Here is a 17,315-nt window from a genome sequence, read left to right on the forward strand (position 1 = left end):
GAGGGTCACAATCCCTGACTCTGAGTTAAAGAAATGACAGCCGTCGAGGGGACTAAAAGGGGCTGGGGGAAAGTAAGTCATCCCTAACTCCTTTTCTGATGCGGGCGGATCACCTGAGGTCAGGAGTTCGAGACCAGCCTGGCCAATATGGCGAAACCCTGTCTCTACTAAAAATACAAAAATTAGCTGGGTGTGATGGCGCATGCATGTAATCCCAGCTCCGGAGGCTGAGGCAGAAGAATCGCTTTAACCCAGGAGGCAGAGGTTGCAGTGAGCCGAGATCGTGTCCCCTGTACTCCAGTCTCGGTGACAAGAGGGAAACTCCGTCTCAAAAAACAAACAAACAAAAAAATCTTTCTCTTCCTTCCCAGTTTAATGGCCCAATTATGAGCGTGTAATCAAAAGGTCAATGCTTCAGTGGTTTCAAACAAGTAATTTTATTTACCTTTTCGTGTTTTACCAACCTGTCCTCCCCCTAGGCCTTGAGTGTTTTCACGTTTTCCTTTCAGTGTTTGGGAGGGGGGGACTACTACGGCATCAGCATTCATTTCCGCCGGCGGGCCCCCCGCCCAGGTTTCTTTTCTCCTCGGCGCCTTCGGGTGAAGGCAGGAGGAGCGGAGGGAGTTGGGGACGGGGGTGGGAGGCCGGGCGCCGGGCGGGCCCCGCTCCCTTGCGCAGGCTTGTAAACCAGGTGGAAGATGAAAGCATTGCAGTACCTGCGGGGGCGCGGGGCACAGTCAGGGACCGGGGGCGGGACTCCCAGGGGCGGGGCTCCCAGGGGTCGGGCTCCAGGGGCGCGGTCAGGGACCAGGGGGCGGGACTCCCAGGGGGCGGGGCCCCAGGGGGCGGTCAGGGACCAGGGGGCGGGGCTCCAGGGGCGGTCAGGGACCAGCGGGCGGCACGCCAAGGGCGGGGCTCCAGGGGACGGGGCTTGCCCCTCTGAGTTCCAGGGCACGGGGCTAGACTCAGGGTTGGGTCTGTTGGAGGTTCGCGGGGTCTTTTGTGGGTTGGGGAGATTCCGTGAGCTAGATTTAAAGAGGGGTGTGCTGGGGGATGTCGAGACCTCCCATGGGGGCGACGAGTAGCGGGGGCAGAGAAGGCAGGTTGCTGGGCTGGGGGCAGGAGGGCCCCAGGACAGCAGGGACTAGGGCAGAGGTGGGTCTTTGAGAATGTGGAGCCAGAGAGTAAGAGAAGTTAAGGGTCAGGAAGGAAATAGGGTCGCAGACCCTTACCAGGGCATGCAGTTGTCGGCCGCTCTGAGGCGAAAGGGGGAGCGGAAGGGGTTGGGCTGGGGAGGGCTGGTGCCTCCTCCAGTGGCCACCGCCATGCTCTGGTCATCCATCACACAGCTGTACTCGCTGCTCTCGGTGAAGAAGGCTGGCACTCGGAGGGACTGGGGCGGAGCGAGAGTCGCTCTGAGAGGCCCCTCCCCAGATCCATCCCAGCAGCCAGAATGACAGACAGGGCTGAAAGCCGAGGCCCCCGGACAGATCGGGCGGAGGGGAGCAGGGGAAGGACGGAGACAGACACAGAGAGAGGCAGGGGGACCCGTGGGCACTCCCCAGGTTTGCGGAGCAGGTGATGGTGAAGAGAAGGAGAGCCAAGAGACTTTCAGAAAAGGAGACGGGGAGGGGCCAGGCAGGAGGGGAGAGAAGTCCCCTTTTGCCCCTATTGCCCACCTGTAACCGGGGCAGAGACCTCAGCCACGTATCCTTGAGACCAAACCCGGAGTTAAATCCTGCAGACAGAGAGGAGGGAGAAGCTGGCTCCCACGGTGGCCTTCTCTCCCACCTTCCCCACATGCCTAACCCTGAGACCCAGGCTTTTACCAATAACCAGGTCAGGCTTGGGCCCCTGGAGCAGGTGGTAGGGCCTTGCTGACACCTTGATCTGCAGGTCCCTGCGGCCCCCTTTCTCCTTAATGCCAGAGCTGGGCCGTGCTGATATGCCGGAACCAGGCCGGACAGACACCTCTGGGCTGTCCTGAGGGGCCAGGAGTGGGGTAGAAAAGCCACTGGAAGTCAGGGAACTGGAGGATGCACCAGGCAAGACGGGGAGTGGGGGGCAGAAGGGCAGAGCCCAACCAGGAGGTCACTGGAGGGGTCAGGGCTGAAAAGCAGGGCCCCCTCAGCCCTCACCCTCTGCAGGGTAAAATGCTGCTGGTCGCTTTCGGGGGGCAGGCCATCACCTGCAAACTGCAGCTCCAGGGCCACATGGGGGAGCAGGACCAAAAGCTCCTGAAGGACAGAAAGAAAGATAGATCTGGGTTCCACCCTGTGCCCACCCCCATACCAAAATGCCCAACCTTCAGGCCTGGGGTGACTTACCCAAAACACCATGACAAGGTCAAACTCCTTCCCGGCCTCCACCACGTGGATCTTCAGTGATTGTTTGTTTTGGATGTTGAGCTCAGGGACTGGGTGAAAAACCAGCGCTTTAAGGATGTGGTCCGCTCTCATTCCCCCATCTGGCTCCACCCCCCACTCCGCTCTCCTTACAGGACTGGGGCACCAGGTGGGTGATGACGTAGTACATGGTCAGCGGGTAGGTGAGAAGCACGGCTGCCGGGGAGTCCAAGCTGAGGCCCCGCCATGTGTAGTAATCCTGCCATGAGCCTGAGAGGAGAGGGTTACTAGAGGACCTGGCCCTGGACCCCCACCCCCTCTAGTCTAACAAACCTCTTCTTCACAGCCACCCAGGCTCTGGTTCTCCAGTCCCTGGCCCTACCCCTAGCTCCCACAGGGCCCCTTCAGCTCACCAAAAACACCCTGGGGTGGATCTGGGGGCACAGGAGGCATCAGGGCAGGCCCGTCCCCATGGAGAGGCTGGTAGGGGTCTCCTGAGAGGATGAAAGAAAGAGGGGCCTGGGGTCAGGGAGACCCCCACCTGACCCATCTCCTTCTTCCTTCCAAAGGGGCTGTATTCCCTGAGAGAGCTGCAGTAAGAGGAATGGGGGTTTGCATAGGGATGGGGTTTCTGGGTGGAGTTGGTGGGGGTGATTCCACTGAGGGCTGGGAAAGGCCTGAAATGGCCCTGGTGCTGTTGGTAAGGGTCAGTGTGTATGTGGAGGGATTATCTGGGACCCAGACAACTTATTCCCAGTCCTTCCCTCTAGGCCGAGGGGCCCATGCCTGAAGAGAGACCCCACGCACCACCGCGAAGAAGGCTGAGGGATGGCGTGTTGCCTTGGGGGTGTCTGGAGAAGCCAGGGCCTGGAATCAGCATGCTGAGCTGGGTCCAGTAGCCACGAGTGAGGCCCCGAGAGGCCAGGAAGGCCTCTTTGTTGAAGGTTTCACTGGTCACCTCTGGAGAAGAAGGGGAGGAGTTGAGGTGCTGGGCTAGAACCCCAGACATTTTTTTTTTTTTTTGAGACAGAGTCTTGCTCTATTACCCAAGCTAGAGTGCAGTGGCATGATCACGGCACACTACAGCCTCGACCTCTTGGGCTCAAATGATTCTCCCACCTCAGTCTCCCGAGAATTGTGACCAGAAGCGAGTGCACCACTATGCCTGGCTAATTTTTTCTATTTTTTGTAGAGACAGAGTCTATGTTGCCCAGGCTGATCTCAAACTCCTGGGCTCAAGTTGGCCTCCCAAAGTGCTGGGATTACAGGTGTGAACCATTGCCCAGCCTAGAACCCCGGACTTGAACTCTCCTAGCCTCCTGCAAGGACCCTGGTTCTAAGTCTGGTCCCAGTCAGGCAGGGAACTACCATTTCTGAGTGTCTCCAGTGTACCAGGCACCAAGCCAAGATCATCCTTGTAACAATTTCACGGGCCCTCCTCATATCCCTCATGAGGATATGGAGGCTTCAAGAAGTAAAGTGGTTTAAGGTCACACTGCAGTTAGTGGTGGAGCTGGGAAGCAAGTAAGTGTTTGAATCCCTGTCCCCCAATCCCTGCACTCTCTCAGCGACCCAGACACTCAGGCCTCGGCTTCAGAGACCCTGTCTCCAGCCCCAAACACCCAGCCCCTGCCCTTCTTCCAGGGATCTAGGCTGTAGCCCCAGACACTTAGCCTTCAACTCCAGGACCCTGTTCCCAGACATCTAATTCCCAGTCTCAAAGACCTGGTCCCAGTTTCCCCCAACCATTCTGACCTCCTTATGGTACCTGCGGTGTAGGTAAAAGGCAGGGTTGCCAGTTCTCCCGCCCGCTCCATGAAGGCTGCAAGCCTTGGGCACCAAAATCGGTGGCTCACATCATCTGGGCACCGCCGCCAGTCAGCCCGGAGACAAGCCTCTCCACAATACAAGACAGCACTACACTGGGGGCTGGGGACACAGTGGGTGGTGGGCACCTAGTGTTAACCTCTGTAGGTCCTGTCTGCTGTTCATCTGCCCAGCAGCTGCCCATATGTCACTCGGTCTGTTTGTCTTACACCCTGTAACCGCCTGTAACAGTCTATTGTTTCCTCTGCATCTTCTCATGTCCCTGCCCCTCCTTCTGTCTGCTAGGCGCCCCCACCACCCTGCTTTCCTTCTATTGGCCTGACTATTGGGGTCTTCCTCTCCCCCAGCTTTGGGGCTGCTCACCAAGGTGTCAGCTTCACTTCAAAGCTGTGCCTGTGACAAACATGGCAGGTTCGAGCACGAAGGGAAGCAAAGGTGAAGTCTGGCCGGGGACCCCATGTCCGCATTGGGGTCTTGGCTAACTTCACGCCTAGCCTTGGCACCAAGCTCTCCAGCTCTCTAAATAGGGGGGGAGATGGCATCAGGCTGGAGGAGGTGCTTGGGAATCCAGGGCCCCAGCCCTCCCCAGCCTCAGATACCAGATTTCTATACCGATGCAGCCGGGCATCTCCCACAGTAAGCTGTTGGGGCTTTCGGGGATCCCCAGAGCCCATGGGACAGGCCATGCTGTGACAGAGGAGAGCATAGGCCCGAGGAGCCAGGTTCTCGGTCCCTGAGCCCCAGCTTGCTGTTCCCTGGGCTCCATCCACTAGCAGATCAATGCCCAAGATGGTGCCATGCTCATCCGTCACAAGTAAGAGACAGGAAAGGTGCAGGGGGGCAGCCTCTGGGGAAAGAGGGAAAAGTTGGGGTGGTGGGGGGCAGCGAGAGACAAATGTGATCAGGGTCAGGAGCACCAAACTCAAATACCTACAGGGGCTAGGTAAGTAACCTCACTGAGTAAAGGGCTCTGGGTAGAGAGGGCACGCTCCTTCTAAAGGGGACAGCTGCTACAGAGGACCAGAATGCGCTGCCATGCAGAAATGTAGGCCCACTGTCAGAACTTGAGATTTTTCTTGGGAATGTGTAAATCCAGACTTCTGGATACTTTTTTTCTTGCAATGTTTAAACATTAAATTGAAAAAAAAACCCACTGTGGGTCATTAAAAACACCTTTTCAGGCCAGATTGGCGTGAAGGCCAGCACTCAGAACTAGTGGCAGGGGAGGGCTTCCGAAGGGAGGATGGCTGGGCAAGGGGTAGGGCAGGGCCAGCCCTGGGTTCTTACCACTCCTCTGTCCCTTCCTCTTCTGGGGTCTTGTTTCGTTCTCCACTCTGTCCTCTAGGCAGCCATCCTTGCCACCTCCTGCCTCCCGGGCAGCCTCCTCTGACTCTCCTGGAGGGTTTGTTTCCTGGGGGGACTCCCTGCTGGTAGGGGCTAGCTCCCGGTCCTCCTCTGGTTCCACCTTCTCTGTGCCTGCACCCCCGTCCTCTGTCTTCTCTTCTTCTTCATCTTCCTCCTCTTCCTCCTCCCCTTCCTCCCCATCCTCTAGGCTGACAAGGCTGACGTAGGGGCCCAGGTCTCGCAGGTGGAGTGCAGGGTTGTCTCCCAGGAGCTGGGCAGTCCCCAGGCCTGGTCCAGGACCTGGCTCTGCCCCTCGCCCCAGGCTGATGCCCACACTCCGGTTGGGCAGGACATGGAGCACCCAAAGGGCAGGGTCCTGGGGCAGCCTTCTGAGCTGGGCCTCCAGCTGCCACCAGCGGCCCTCAAGGCTAGTCCCTACAGGTCCACGCTCTGCCACAAACTTTCGGAACCAGGCGAAGAGAAGGGCAGTGAAATCAAGGAACTCATCCCGGTATCCAGACACAAACTCCATGTCTTCAGGGGCACAGGGCCCCGGCCCAGACTGAACAAAAGAAGGGATATATGGTGAGGGACAGGAGAGCAATGACAGAGTTTGGGGCTGGGTCACAAATTGGGGGAGAGGGTAGGTTTGAGAGTCACTTAGGGTTGGATCCGTGGATATGCTAGGAGCTGAGGGGAGGATTTTCAGGGCTGAGGATGGGAGTTTAGGGAGGAAAATGGGGGCTAGACTTGAAAGTGGGTGACGAGGGTTGGAGAAGACTACTCAGGGATGAGACGGTATTTGGGGCTTAAAATTGGAGAGTTCAGACCCTCAAAAGCAGAGTTTAAATTAAGGCTAGAGAGGAGAGAGGGCTAATCCTACGGGGAAGGGTTTGGTGGGGAGGGAAGCATTTTGGATGCGTCTGTGGGGTATGGGAGTGGCAGCGAGGGTGTTCCCTGGGCTCGGATCTGCGTGGCCAGCAGCCCCGGTAGACCTCCCCTCCCGGCCGCCCCACTCTTCCAGTACCGGCAGCCGCCACCACTTTTCGAAGGTAAATACCTCGGGGTGGAGGGTGCGCGGGTGCGGTCGTGACGTCAGGGCTGCCCGAGCCCTCGCCGGCTCAGCGGGCGGCCACGCCCCCCGGGCTCGGTGCGTCGGTCCGCGGGTGGCTGCCCCGCAGGTGCGCGCGGCCGGGGCTGGCGGCGACTCCCTCTACCGGGCCGCCCGGGAGGCTCATGCAGCGCTGCTGGGTCCCGCAGCGCCCGGAGCGGGGAAGTGAAAGTGCCTTGGAGGAGGAGGGCCGGTCCGGCCGTGCAGCCGCCTCACAGGTCCGCGGGCGGGCGAGGCGGGCGGCCTCCTGAACCGAACCGAATCGGCTCCTCGGGCCGCCGTCCTCCCGCCCCTCCTCGCCCGCCGCCAGTTTTCTTTCGGTTTCTTCCAAGATTCCTGGCCGTCCCTCGACGGAGCTCGGGCCCAGTGCGGGGGCGCAGGGCGCGGGAGCTCCACCTCCTGGGCTTTCCCTGCGTGCAGAGGCTGGCACGGCGCGGGCCGGGTACTGAGCGCACGGTCGGGGCACAGCGGAGGCGGGGGGGTGCCGCCGGCTCGCGCCTCCTCTTCGGCCGCCGTCTCCTCCGGTCCCTGGCGAAAGCCATTGAGAAACCAGCGGAACGTCACGCGCCGGAGCCTGTGTGGGAGTCAGAGCGAGGTGGCTCCAACCCGCAGAGGCCGCAAAGCCCCGAGATGGGACGGGACTGGGGGCTCGGGTCCCTCGTGCTCCTGCTCCTGCTGGTGTACCTGACTCAGCCAGGTTAGCCGGGGGCGGGGCAGGGGACCCAGATTCCCCAGTCATGGGAAGGGGGTGAGTTGGGGAGGGCACACGAGGCCCACGGAGTTGAGTTGATGAAGGCAGCGGGGGCAAGAGGAAAGCCAGCCAGCCGCCTGGGGTTGGGGACAGAGGCCCGGGGACGCCTGGCTCCGGGCGGGATTATGGATGTTGTGGGGGGCGTGATGATGTGTGGGTTGAGCCTGGCGCTCTGACCCTGGGTCCACGGAGAGGCTGTCATGGGGCTGTGGATTGGAGGCCAGGGAACAGCGGAGTGGGGACCCTGGGCCTGGGAACGGGTGCTGACCACCTCCGTCCCGCTCAGGCAATGGCAACGAGGGCAGCGTCACTGGAAGTTGTTATTGTGGTAAAATAATTTCTTCTGACTCCCCGCCATCGGTTCAGTTCATGAATCGTCTCCGGAAACACCTGAGAACTTATCATCGCTGTCTATACTACACCAGGTAATTTCACCTGCCTCTGCGAGGGCAGCGCCTGCGTGTCCCCTCCTTGCCAGGTGCCTCCAAGACCCTCTCTGGTCAAACCTGAACTCCTTCTTGGCGCACCTAGCCCCATCTCCGTCTTCTGTTTGCTCTCATTCCCCGTCTCACCCACCCACTGGGAATTTCCCAGTCCCAGGAGAAAGGGCTCTTTCTTGGTGGCGACTTCACACCTCTGGAATGAGGAAGGAGAGAAGGAGCTGCAGCTGAGCCCAGGTCTCTCCTCCGCAGGTTCCAGTTCCTTTCCTGGAGCGTGTGTGGGGGCAACAAGGACCCATGGGTGCTGGAATTGATGAGCTGTCTTGATCTCAAAGGTGAGACTTTGCCACTGCTCTTCAGGCTCTCCCGCCAGGACTTAGCGGCCTCCACCTGACAGTTTTCTTTACCTGAGCCTTTTCCCCTGGGGCCGCACATTCCTAGAACCTTCTTCTGATCCTGTCCAAAGTACCTAGACTCGAGTCCCTGTTTGCCAAACGGGGTGATCATTCACCATCACCTTCATGATTTTTGCCAATTCATTCTACCACGTGTGCTATTGTCTACTTATTAATATTTTTCTTGAAATCAAAGTACTATTTTATTTTTTTTTGAGATGGAGTCTCGCTCTGTCACCCAGGCTGGTGTGCAGTGGCGTGATCTTGGCTCACTGCAACCTCTGCCTCCCGGGTTCAAGAGATTCTCCTGCCTCAGCCTCCTGAGTAGCTGGGATTACAGGCACGCACCACCAAGCCTGGCTATTTTTGTATTTTTAGTAGAGACGGGGTTTCACCATGTTGGCCAGGCTGGTCTTGAACTCCTGGCCTTGTGATCCGCCCGCTTCAGCCTCCAAAAGTGCGAGGATTACAGGCATGAGCCACCACACCTGGCCTATTTTTCTTTTCCAATATTTTATTATGAAAATTTACACATATACAAAAGTTGAAAGAGTGGCACACTGAATATCCAATGCCTCCACCTAGATTCTACAATTTTATTTATATATGTGTATTTTACATATTTACATAAACATGTATTTTACACTATCAATTTTACAGCAATTACATGATATTTGCTTTATTAAGTATCCACCTATTCATCCTTCTATCCATCATCCATCATCTTATTTCTTTTTTTTTTTCTTTTTTTTTTTTTTTTTTGAGACAGAGTCTCGCTCTGTCGCCCAGGCTGGAGTGCAGTGGCACAATCTCGGCTCACTGCAAGCTCCGCCTCCCGGGTTCACGCCATTCTCCTGCCTCAGCCTCTCCGAGTAGCTGGGACTACAGGCGCCCGCCACCACGCCCGGCTAATTTTTTTTTTGTATTTTTAGTAGAGACAGGGTTTCACCGTGGTCTCGATCTCCTGACCTCGTGATCCGCCTGCCTCGGCCTCCCAAAGTGCTAGGATTACGAGCCACCGCACCCGGCCCATCACCTTATTTCTTGATGGATTTTTTTTTTTTTTTTTTATGGAGTCTTGCTCTGTCGCCCAGGCTGGAGTGCAATGGTGCGCTCAGCTCACTGCAGCCTCCGCCTCCCAGGTTCAAGCAATTCTCCTGCCTCAGCCTCCCAAGTAGCTGGGATTACAGGTGCCCGCCACCATGCCCAGCTAATTTTTGTATTTTTTTAGTAGAGATGGGGTTTCACCATGTTGGTCAGGCTGGTCTCAAACTCCTGACCTCAGGTGATCCACCCGCCTCGGCCTCCCAAAGTGCTGGGATTACAGGCGTGAGCCACCGCGCCCAGCCTCTTGATGCATTTCAAGGCAGGTTGAGGACAACATTGCACTTCATCCCAAGACATTTCAGCATGTATATTAAGTGGAGTTCAATATTTTAATGCTTTTTTTTTCTTTTGAGTCCAAATTTACATACAATGAAATCAATTACTTTTAAGTGTGCACAAACTAGTTTTGAAAACTTAAATAGAGGCCAGGCACGGTGGCTCACTCCTATAATCCCAGCACTTTGGGAGGTTGAGGCCGGTGGATCACCTGAGGTCAGGAGTTTGAGACCAGCCTGACCAACATGGTGAAACCCCATCTCTACTAAAAATACAAAATTAGCCAGGCATGGTGGCATGTGCCTGTAATTCCAGCTACTCAGGAGGTTGAGGCAGGAGAATCGCTTGAACCTGGGGGCAGAGGTTGCAGTGAGCCGAGATCACACCATTGCACTCCAGCCTGGGCAACAAAAAAAAGAAAGAAAACCTAAATAGTAAGTTATCCTAAGCAATAACATCTGTGAAGTCACAAGTTTGATGCACTGGTTGTATTTTTCTCTTAAAATAAATATACAACCATTAAAATACAAAAGGTTCTTCCATGTCCTAGCTAAAGTTTTGTAGGATCTGTGTCATCCATACTGCCTTTAAGTCTGCCTAGACCTCTATGATTTCCTTTCATCCTCCCAGCTACCCTGGCCCTTGGTACTACAATTATCTTCATTTTACAGCTGGAAGAGATCACTTCCAGAGAGGTTAGGGACAAGGGGCAAGGTTACACAGCTACTTTACAGCAGAGCCTGGATTCCAGCCCTGGTCTGATTTCCCAGGTCATGACACCCACTTGTCTCGTGGTTCGCTCACTTCCTTGTCCCCTACCTTGTCCATCTGTCACTGCCTTCCTCTTCTGGCCTTCAGCGTGATATCCTCCCTGACTCACTCTTCCCTCTGTTGGAGCTCAGAACACGACACTCCAAAACATGGCACCTTGGTAATTAAGAAAACAGGCCGGGCGCGGTGGCTCAAGCCTGTAATCCCAGCACTTTGGGAGGCCGAGGCGGGCAGATCACAAGGTCAGGAGATCGAGACCATCCTGGCTAACACGGTGAAACCCCGTCTCTACTAAAAATACAAAAAATTTGCCGGGTGTGTTGGCGGGCGCCTGTAGTCCCAGCTACTCGGGAGGCTGAGGCAGGAGAATGGCGTGAACCCGGGAGGCGGAGCTTGCAGTGAGCCGAGATTGCGCCACTGCACTCCAGCCTGGGGGACAGAGAAAGACTCCGTCTCAAAACAAAGAAAAAAAAGAAAACAGCAGAAGTAAGTAGAGATGGGGTTTCTACTCATCAAGAAAGCGTTCACTCTGCTCTTTCTGTTTTTCTGTGAGAGCTGGCCATAAAGGAATTCTCTAACTTCATGTGGAAGTAGGTCATAGGCCCTCATTTCAGAGGGGTCCTGCCCTATACTTGGAGGCCAAGAAGAATCTGGACAGGCCCTGCTGGTCCCCCACCCCCCATTTATTACCATTAGATCCTACCCTTTTTGTCTAATCATACTTCTTTTTTTTTTTTTGAGATGGAGTTTCGCTGTTGTTGCCCAGGCTGGAGTGCAATTGTGCAGTCTCGGCTCACTGCAACCTCCACCTCCTGGGTTCAAGTGATTCTCCTGCCTCAGCCTCCCATATAGCTGGGATTACAGGCGCGTGCCACCATGCCTGGCTAATTTTGTATTTTTAGTAGAGACTGGGTTTCTCCATGTTGGTCAGGCTGGTCTCGAACTCCCAACCTCAGGTGATCCACCCACCTCGGCCTCCCAAAGTGCTGGGATTACAGGCGTGAGCCACCGCGCCCAGCCAATCCAATCATACTTCTATACAACTGTCCATTCTTCACAGCCTAAACATAAAAATGCACTTTTCCTTGGGTCTTTGTTTCTGAAGTTTCCTATATCATGTAAAACTGTGATTAAACGTTAGGCTTTTCTCTTGTTAATGTTTTTTATTTATAGGGGTATCAGCCTTGACCCTTGCGATGGGTAAGGAAAAGATATTACTTTTTCTCCCCTACACCTCTATCTGCTTTTTCACCTTGTCCCCTGATAGTCCTGATTCCTCATTTCTTTCCTTTCCAGAATGTGGACATGCTTACTCGGGGATTGTGGCCCACCAGAAGCATTTAGTTCCTACCAGCCCCCCAATTTCTCAGGCCTCAGAGGGGGCATCTTCAGACATCCACACCCCTGCCCAGATGCTCCTGTCCGCTTTGCAGTCCACCCAGCACCCCACCCTCCCAGTAGGATCACTGTCCTTGGACAAAGAACTCACTCGTCCCAATGAAACCACCGTTCACACTGCGGGCCACAGTCTGGCAGTTGGGCGTGAGGCTGGGGAGAACCAGAAGCAGCCGGAAAAAAATGCTGGTCCCACAGCCACAGTGGCGGTCCTGTGCCTCCTGGCCATCGTCTTCATCCTCACCGCAGCCCTTTCCTATGTGCTGTGCAAGAGGAGGAGGGGGCAGTCACCGCAGTCCTCTCCAGGTAAACTGGACCTTTGAACCCTTCCCCCAGGGACCCAGAGCTTTCCTGACAGGCACCCTGACCCAGTGGCTCCCAGGTGGCTGGAAACCTGGCCTTGGCACACAAGTATCAAGGTTGTCTGCACAAGGTTGACTCTGGGCCCTCTGAGGACAGTCAGCCGGGGACTGTAGAGCGTGGAGAGGGAAGGAAGCCACCATGGGCACAGGGACTAGTGCTCGGAGCAACATCGTGGAGAAGATGGCTAGAGCAAGCTAGTGGGAGGGAGGTGAGGGCCAGTCATTCAATTCACAAATTTTCACTGAGCACCTACTGTGGGTCAGGTCATAGTGTTGATGTCTTGATCTGATTCCCTAGTTCAAGCTATCCTTGATCTCAGAGCTCATCTCTCAATTTCTTTATCCTTTACAGATTTGCAGTTTCATTATATACCTGTGGCACCTGACTCTAATACCTGAGCCAAGAATGGAAGCTTGTGAGGGTAAACTGGTTTATTCTTACAAAAAGTGTAATAAAGGAGACTGGCCTGTGACAACATGGTAGACTGTATACATACTTGTTTTTGTTTTTCGCTTTTTAGAGACGGACTCTATGTTGCCCAGGCTGTTATGGAACTGTTATGGAGTCAAGTGATCCTCCCACCTTGGCCTCTGAGGATTATAGGTGTGACCTACCACATCCAGCCTACATGTATTTGTTAATATCTAACAGGACTAAGCAGCCACTGCCCTCTTTTAGGCCCCTCATTTAAAAACGGTTATATTATAAAATCTGCTTTTCACACTGGGTGATAACTTGGACAAATTCTATGTGTATTTTTTGTTTTGTTTTGCTTTGCTTTGTTTTGACACAGAGTATCGCTTTGTCATCCAGGCCGGAGTGCAGTGGCATGATCTCGGCTCACTGCACCCCCACCTCCCAGGTTCAAGCGATTCTCCTGCCTCAGCCTCCTGAGTAGCTGTGATTACAGGCATGCACCACCACACCGGCTAATTTTTTTTTTTTTTTTTGAGATGGAGTCTTGCTCTGTCACCAGGCTGGAGTGCAGGGGGCACAATCCCGGCTCACTGCAACCTCTGCCTCCTGGGTTCAAGCAATTCTCCTGTCTCAGCCTGCCGAGTAGCTGGGACTACAGGCGCCCGCCACCACGCCTGGCTAATTTTTTGTATTTTTAGTAGAGATGGGGTTTCACCATGTTGGCCAGGATGGTCTTGATCTCTTGACCTTGTGATCCGCCCGCCTCGGCCTCCCAAAGTGCTGGGATTACAGGCGTGAGCCACTGCGCCCGGCCACACCAGCTAATTTTTTGTATTTTTAGTAGAGACGGGGTTTCACCATGTTGGCCAGGCAGATCTCGAACTCCTGACCTGGTGATCTGCCCACCTAGGCCTCCCAAAGTGCTGGGATTAAAGGTGTGAGTCACCATGCCTGGCCCTATGTGTGTTTTTTAACTACTAAAAATTATTTTTGTAATGATTGAGTCTTCTTTATGGAAACTACAGGCCTCGGCCCTTGCGCCCTTACCATGATTCCTGGCTTCAGCTTTTTTTGCTGATGGTTCCCCCTCATCCCAAATCTCTCTCCCAGTACACCAGTTGTTCCTCCCCCACCTCAGCCCTCTCCTGCATCCTCCTGTCCCCGCAACGAAGGCCTGGGCTTTCCCACCCTCCCTCCTTAGCAGGCGCTGTGCTGGGACACCATATGGGCTGGTTTCACTTCCTCAGTCCCTTGCCTACCCCAGTGAGAGTCTGATCTTGTTTTTATTGTTATTTTATTATTATTAAAACTCTAGTTCTTGTTTTGTCTCTCTGAATGAAGAAGTATGTATCTTCGGTAGGCCAAGTCTGCGGGAAGCTTGGGGCAGCAGCATGATGTGTTTGAGGAAGTGGGTTGGGTATGTCAGTTTCCATCTCCTCTCTGAGCCTGTCAGGGTGTTTCTGGGGTGCAGAGCAGGAGCACCCTGCTGGAGAGGCCAGGGCATAGCTGTGGGCAGGCTCAGGCTTCAGTTTTTCCATGCCCACCATTTGCCCCTTTGTCCTAGGGTACTTTGACCAGCAGGGTATGTTGGTGCTCATACTCCCCACCCTACATGTTCCCAGGTTCTGTCCCATGGCACAGGCGATGGTCTCCCTCTGAGCTCTGGGTCCATCTCCCTGGCCTAGTTCTCCAGCATCTGCTCACAGGTTCGAGCCACATCACTGAGCTTGAGGCGGGCATAGTCCACTCGCTTCAGAGCCATCTGACAGTCCTTCCTCGAAGAGTAGCTGGAGCCCTCATGGGGCTGCCCTGTGGCCACCTACAAGACAGACTATCAATGGAGCACCATCTCCTTTACCCTTACTCCAACCAGGCATCATTTCGTCTCATTTCTTCCCTGAGTTTGAATTTGTTAGGCCACCTGGTAGCTGGGTAAATAAATCATTTAACTTATGTTAATCTTGTCTGTAAAGTGGGGGTGACAATAACTACTTCCTAGAGTTGTTGAGATTAGATAAAGTAATGCAGACTATCTGGCACACTGTAAAAATTAGTAGTGGTAGTGGTCCCTGCGACGATTTCAGAACCTTCTCAATCCTGTCCCTCTTCTCAGGATATAAAGATCTGGGACCTCGTGGCATTGAGGTCAGGCCAAGCTTCCAGTGACAAAGTTCTGTAGTTCTAGCATTATTTACACATCTTCTGCCAGGCACACGTGATGTTACCCAGTGAGGTATGCGGGGCCACCTTTAATTCTTTCATTATTTATTATTTTTTGAGAGAGAGTTTTTGCTCTGTTACCCAGGCTGGAGTGCAATGGCATGATCTCGGCTAAGTACAACCTCCGCCTCCTGGGTTCAAGCGATTCTCCTGCCTCAGCCTTCCAAGTAGCTGGGATTACAGGTGCCCGCTACTAGCCCAGCTAATTTTTCTATTTTTAGTAGAGACGGAGTTTCACCATGTTGGCCAGGCTGAACTCCTGACCTCAGATGATCCACCCGCCTCGGCCTCCCAAAGTGCTGGGATTACAGGAGTGAGCCACCGCGCCCGGCCTAATTTTTATATTTTTGGTAGAGACGTGGTTTCACCGTGTTGGCCAGGCTGGTCTCGAACTCTGTCAAGCCACTGCGCCCGGCCCATTCTTTCCTTTTAGAGGAAGAAACCGGCTCTGGACGGCCGGCTGGGGAGGTCTGGTCCTGCCCAGTTAATGCTCCACCCGGGATCACCCAAGGCTGAGGCTTTGACCCAGAGCTGGGGTCCGCTCGCAGCACCCCCCAGACACACCGACCTGGGTGAGGTAGCGGATCTGAGCTGACAACTCCGCCTCCACGTGTTGCACTGAAGCGGTGAAGGCCGCCGCCTGCCGGTCTAGAAGCCGCTCGTTAGTTTTTTCCTTGGACAATTCTAGGATCACAGTACCTGCCAGGGCGGAGAGAGGGCGGGGACACACGGAGACTGCCAGTGTAGCCTCGCCCTAGGCCAGCCCCTCTCAGTCCCGCCCTTTCGCTGCGCACGCACGTAGGATTCCCTCCCCACCCCTGCTCCAAGTCCCAGGTCAGTCTGTCGGTGCAGCCCGGCCACGCTTTTGCTCCCCGCCGTCCGGGCTGTCGCATCCCGAACCTGCATTCTGAAGGATGGCGCCGATTTCCCGTTCAATGTCTTCCAGAGCGCGTAGTCTCTCGTTCGCCAGGCTGTAGGTAGCCATTATCACTCTGGGAATTCTCACCAGCAGTTTCTCCTGAGAAACGCGACGCTTGTTCCGGAAGTGGCTCTCGGTATGCGCCTGCGCAGAGGGTACCGTGTAGCGAGCACTACAATTCCCAGGATGCTCAGCGCAGCCTCGACTCCTCGGTCCGCTTGATGAACTACAACTCCCGGGGCCCGCTGCGCCTCAGCCACAGGACCACCCGTAGTCAGAGGCGACAGTGGAATATCCCCTGGCCCGAGGCCATTCAGAACTGTCCATCTTCTTGACACCGTCTGTGGCCTCTAGTTTATTCTACACAAGTTTATTTATTTGTGAGACAGTCTTACTCTGTCGCCCAGGTTGGAGTGCAGTGGCAAGATCTCCCTGCCTGCAACCTCCACCTCCCAGGTTCAAGCGATTCTCCTGCTTCAGCTTCGCGAGTGCCTGGGATTATAGGCGCCCGCCACCACGCCCGGCTAATTTTTGTATTTTTAGTAGAACGGGGTTTCACCATGTTGGCCAGGCTGGTCTCGAACTCCTGACCTCAAGCGATCCACCCGCTTCGGCCTCCCAAAGTGCTGGGATTACAGGCGTGAGCTGAATCTTAAAGGTGAAGTACGTGGATGAGAGCTTGTAGTGGAAAAGGGAGACGGCATAGGCAAGAGCATGGTGCTGTAACGGGCCCAGCGCATGTGGAGTCAGCAAGGGATTCTGTCTGCCTGGAGTGAACGGAGTGTGGTGGGGGTTAGGTATGACAATGGTGAGGCTGGAGAGAGGAGCGGAATCAGGAAAAGGCTTGCAAGCTAAGTACTTTGGACTTGAGTCTGAAGACATTTAAGCCTTTAAAGGGTTTTTAAGAAGTGTGTTATGACCAGAATTACCTTTTTTGGAAAGATCGCTTGTAACAGTTTATAGTAGATTATCAAGAATGAAACTAGTTTGCCCGAGGTTAGCAAATGAAGGTTAGACTCAGTTAAACTGAATGGTCTAGCCTGGGGAACATAGTGAGATACTGTCTTTATAAAAAAATTTGGGGGCTGGGCATGGTGGCTTACTCCTGTAATTTCAGCTCTTTGGGAGGCTGAGGTGGGAGGATCACTTGAACTAAGGACTTTGAGACCAGCCTGGGCAATATAGTGAGACCCCGTCTCCTATATTTAAAAAATAAAGGCTGGGTGTGGTGGCTCACACCTGTAATCCCAGCACTTTGGAGGCCGAGGCGGGTGGATCACCTGAGGTCAGGAGTTCGAGACCAGCCTGACCAACATGGAGAAACCCCATCTCTACTAAAAATACAGAATTAGCTGGGCATGGTGGCACATGCCTGTAATCCCAGCTACCCAGGAGGCTAAGGCAGGAGAATCACTTGAACCTGGGAGGCGGAGGTTGCGGTGAGCTGAGATTGCACCATTGCACTCCAGCCTGGGCTACAAGAGTGAAACTCCGTCTCAAATAAATAAATAAATATAAAGTATAAATAAAAATATTTAAAAATTAAAAAAAAATAGCCAGGCTTGGTGGCTGATGCCTGTATTCCCAGCTTCTTGAGAGGCTGAGATAGGAGGATTTCTTGAGCCTGAGAGGTC

At 54.5% G+C, this 17,315-nt stretch overlaps 3 protein-coding genes across 6 annotated transcripts; 1 reads left to right on the forward strand and 2 right to left on the reverse strand.

Moving 5' to 3' along the window:
- Positions 1-418: 418 nt before the first annotated feature.
- ZMYND15 (zinc finger MYND-type containing 15) lies at positions 419-6,765 on the reverse strand. Of its 3 annotated transcripts, none has more exons than XM_030799460.1 (14): positions 6,544-6,573; positions 5,460-6,078; positions 4,785-5,019; positions 4,536-4,691; positions 4,114-4,274; positions 3,153-3,305; positions 2,759-2,839; positions 2,499-2,615; positions 2,328-2,416; positions 2,139-2,237; positions 1,830-1,983; positions 1,680-1,762; positions 1,233-1,393; positions 419-716 (listed from the first exon to the last, which is right to left on the reverse strand). In XM_030799460.1, exons 2-14 carry the CDS (start codon positions 6,046-6,048, stop codon positions 545-547), a joined length of 2,250 nt encoding a protein of 749 aa, XP_030655320.1. In that variant the 5' UTR covers positions 6,049-6,078; positions 6,544-6,573; the 3' UTR covers positions 419-544. The 3 variants fall into 3 exon arrangements, with proteins under 3 accessions (XP_030655320.1, XP_030655321.1, XP_030655322.1); XM_030799461.1 differs by having other exon boundaries at positions 422-716; positions 1,680-1,738; positions 6,544-6,765; XM_030799462.1 differs by lacking the exon at positions 2,499-2,615 and having other exon boundaries at positions 422-716; positions 1,680-1,738.
- CXCL16 (C-X-C motif chemokine ligand 16) lies at positions 6,652-12,859 on the forward strand. Of its 2 annotated transcripts, XM_012501573.2 has the most exons (6): positions 6,652-7,324; positions 7,665-7,803; positions 8,071-8,153; positions 11,664-12,068; positions 12,477-12,546; positions 12,646-12,859. In XM_012501573.2, exons 1-5 carry the CDS (start codon positions 7,258-7,260, stop codon positions 12,521-12,523), a joined length of 741 nt encoding a protein of 246 aa, XP_012357027.2. In that variant the 5' UTR covers positions 6,652-7,257; the 3' UTR covers positions 12,524-12,546; positions 12,646-12,859. The 2 variants fall into 2 exon arrangements, with proteins under 2 accessions (XP_012357027.2, XP_030655323.1); XM_030799463.1 differs by lacking the exon at positions 12,646-12,859 and having other exon boundaries at positions 12,477-12,616.
- A 955-nt stretch (positions 12,860-13,814) lies between these two features.
- Positions 13,815-15,823, reverse strand: MED11 (mediator complex subunit 11). Its single transcript, XM_030799465.1, has 3 exons — positions 15,663-15,823; positions 15,331-15,461; positions 13,815-14,361 (listed from the first exon to the last, which is right to left on the reverse strand). The coding sequence occupies exons 1-3, from the start codon at positions 15,745-15,747 to the stop codon at positions 14,224-14,226; spliced, it is 354 nt and encodes a 117-aa protein (XP_030655325.1). The 5' UTR covers positions 15,748-15,823; the 3' UTR covers positions 13,815-14,223.
- Positions 15,824-17,315: the final 1,492 nt, after the last annotated feature.

Source organism: Nomascus leucogenys, chromosome 19, assembly GCF_006542625.1.
Source record: "Nomascus leucogenys isolate Asia chromosome 19, Asia_NLE_v1, whole genome shotgun sequence".
Taxonomy (NCBI): domain Eukaryota; kingdom Metazoa; phylum Chordata; class Mammalia; order Primates; family Hylobatidae; genus Nomascus; species Nomascus leucogenys.

Bases quoted from the DNA above. Each gene is read 5' to 3' on its own strand.
- ZMYND15 (XM_030799460.1), bottom strand. From the start codon at position 6,048: ATGGAGTTTGTGTCTGGATACCGGGATGAGTTCCTTGATTTCACTGCC. The intron at 4,275-4,535 runs GTGAGCAGCCCC...CTGTGTCCCCAG, and splicing joins GAAGTGAAGCTGACACCTTG to CCCCCAGTGTAGTGCTGTCT. The intron at 2,417-2,498 runs GTAAGGAGAGCG...TTTTTCACCCAG, and splicing joins CCACCTGGTGCCCCAGTCCT to TCCCTGAGCTCAACATCCAA.
- CXCL16 (XM_012501573.2), top strand. From the start codon at position 7,258: ATGGGACGGGACTGGGGGCTCGGGTCCCTCGTGCTCCTGCTCCTGCTG. The intron at 7,325-7,664 runs GTTAGCCGGGGG...CGTCCCGCTCAG, and splicing joins GGTGTACCTGACTCAGCCAG to GCAATGGCAACGAGGGCAGC. The intron at 8,154-11,663 runs GTGAGACTTTGC...TTTCCTTTCCAG, and splicing joins GAGCTGTCTTGATCTCAAAG to AATGTGGACATGCTTACTCG.
- MED11 (XM_030799465.1), bottom strand. From the start codon at position 15,747: ATGGCTACCTACAGCCTGGCGAACGAGAGACTACGCGCTCTGGAAGAC. The intron at 15,462-15,662 runs GTTCGGGATGCG...CCGCCCTGGCAG, and splicing joins CGCCATCCTTCAGAATGCAG to GTACTGTGATCCTAGAATTG. The intron at 14,362-15,330 runs GTCGGTGTGTCT...TCTGTCTTGTAG, and splicing joins AGATCCGCTACCTCACCCAG to GTGGCCACAGGGCAGCCCCA.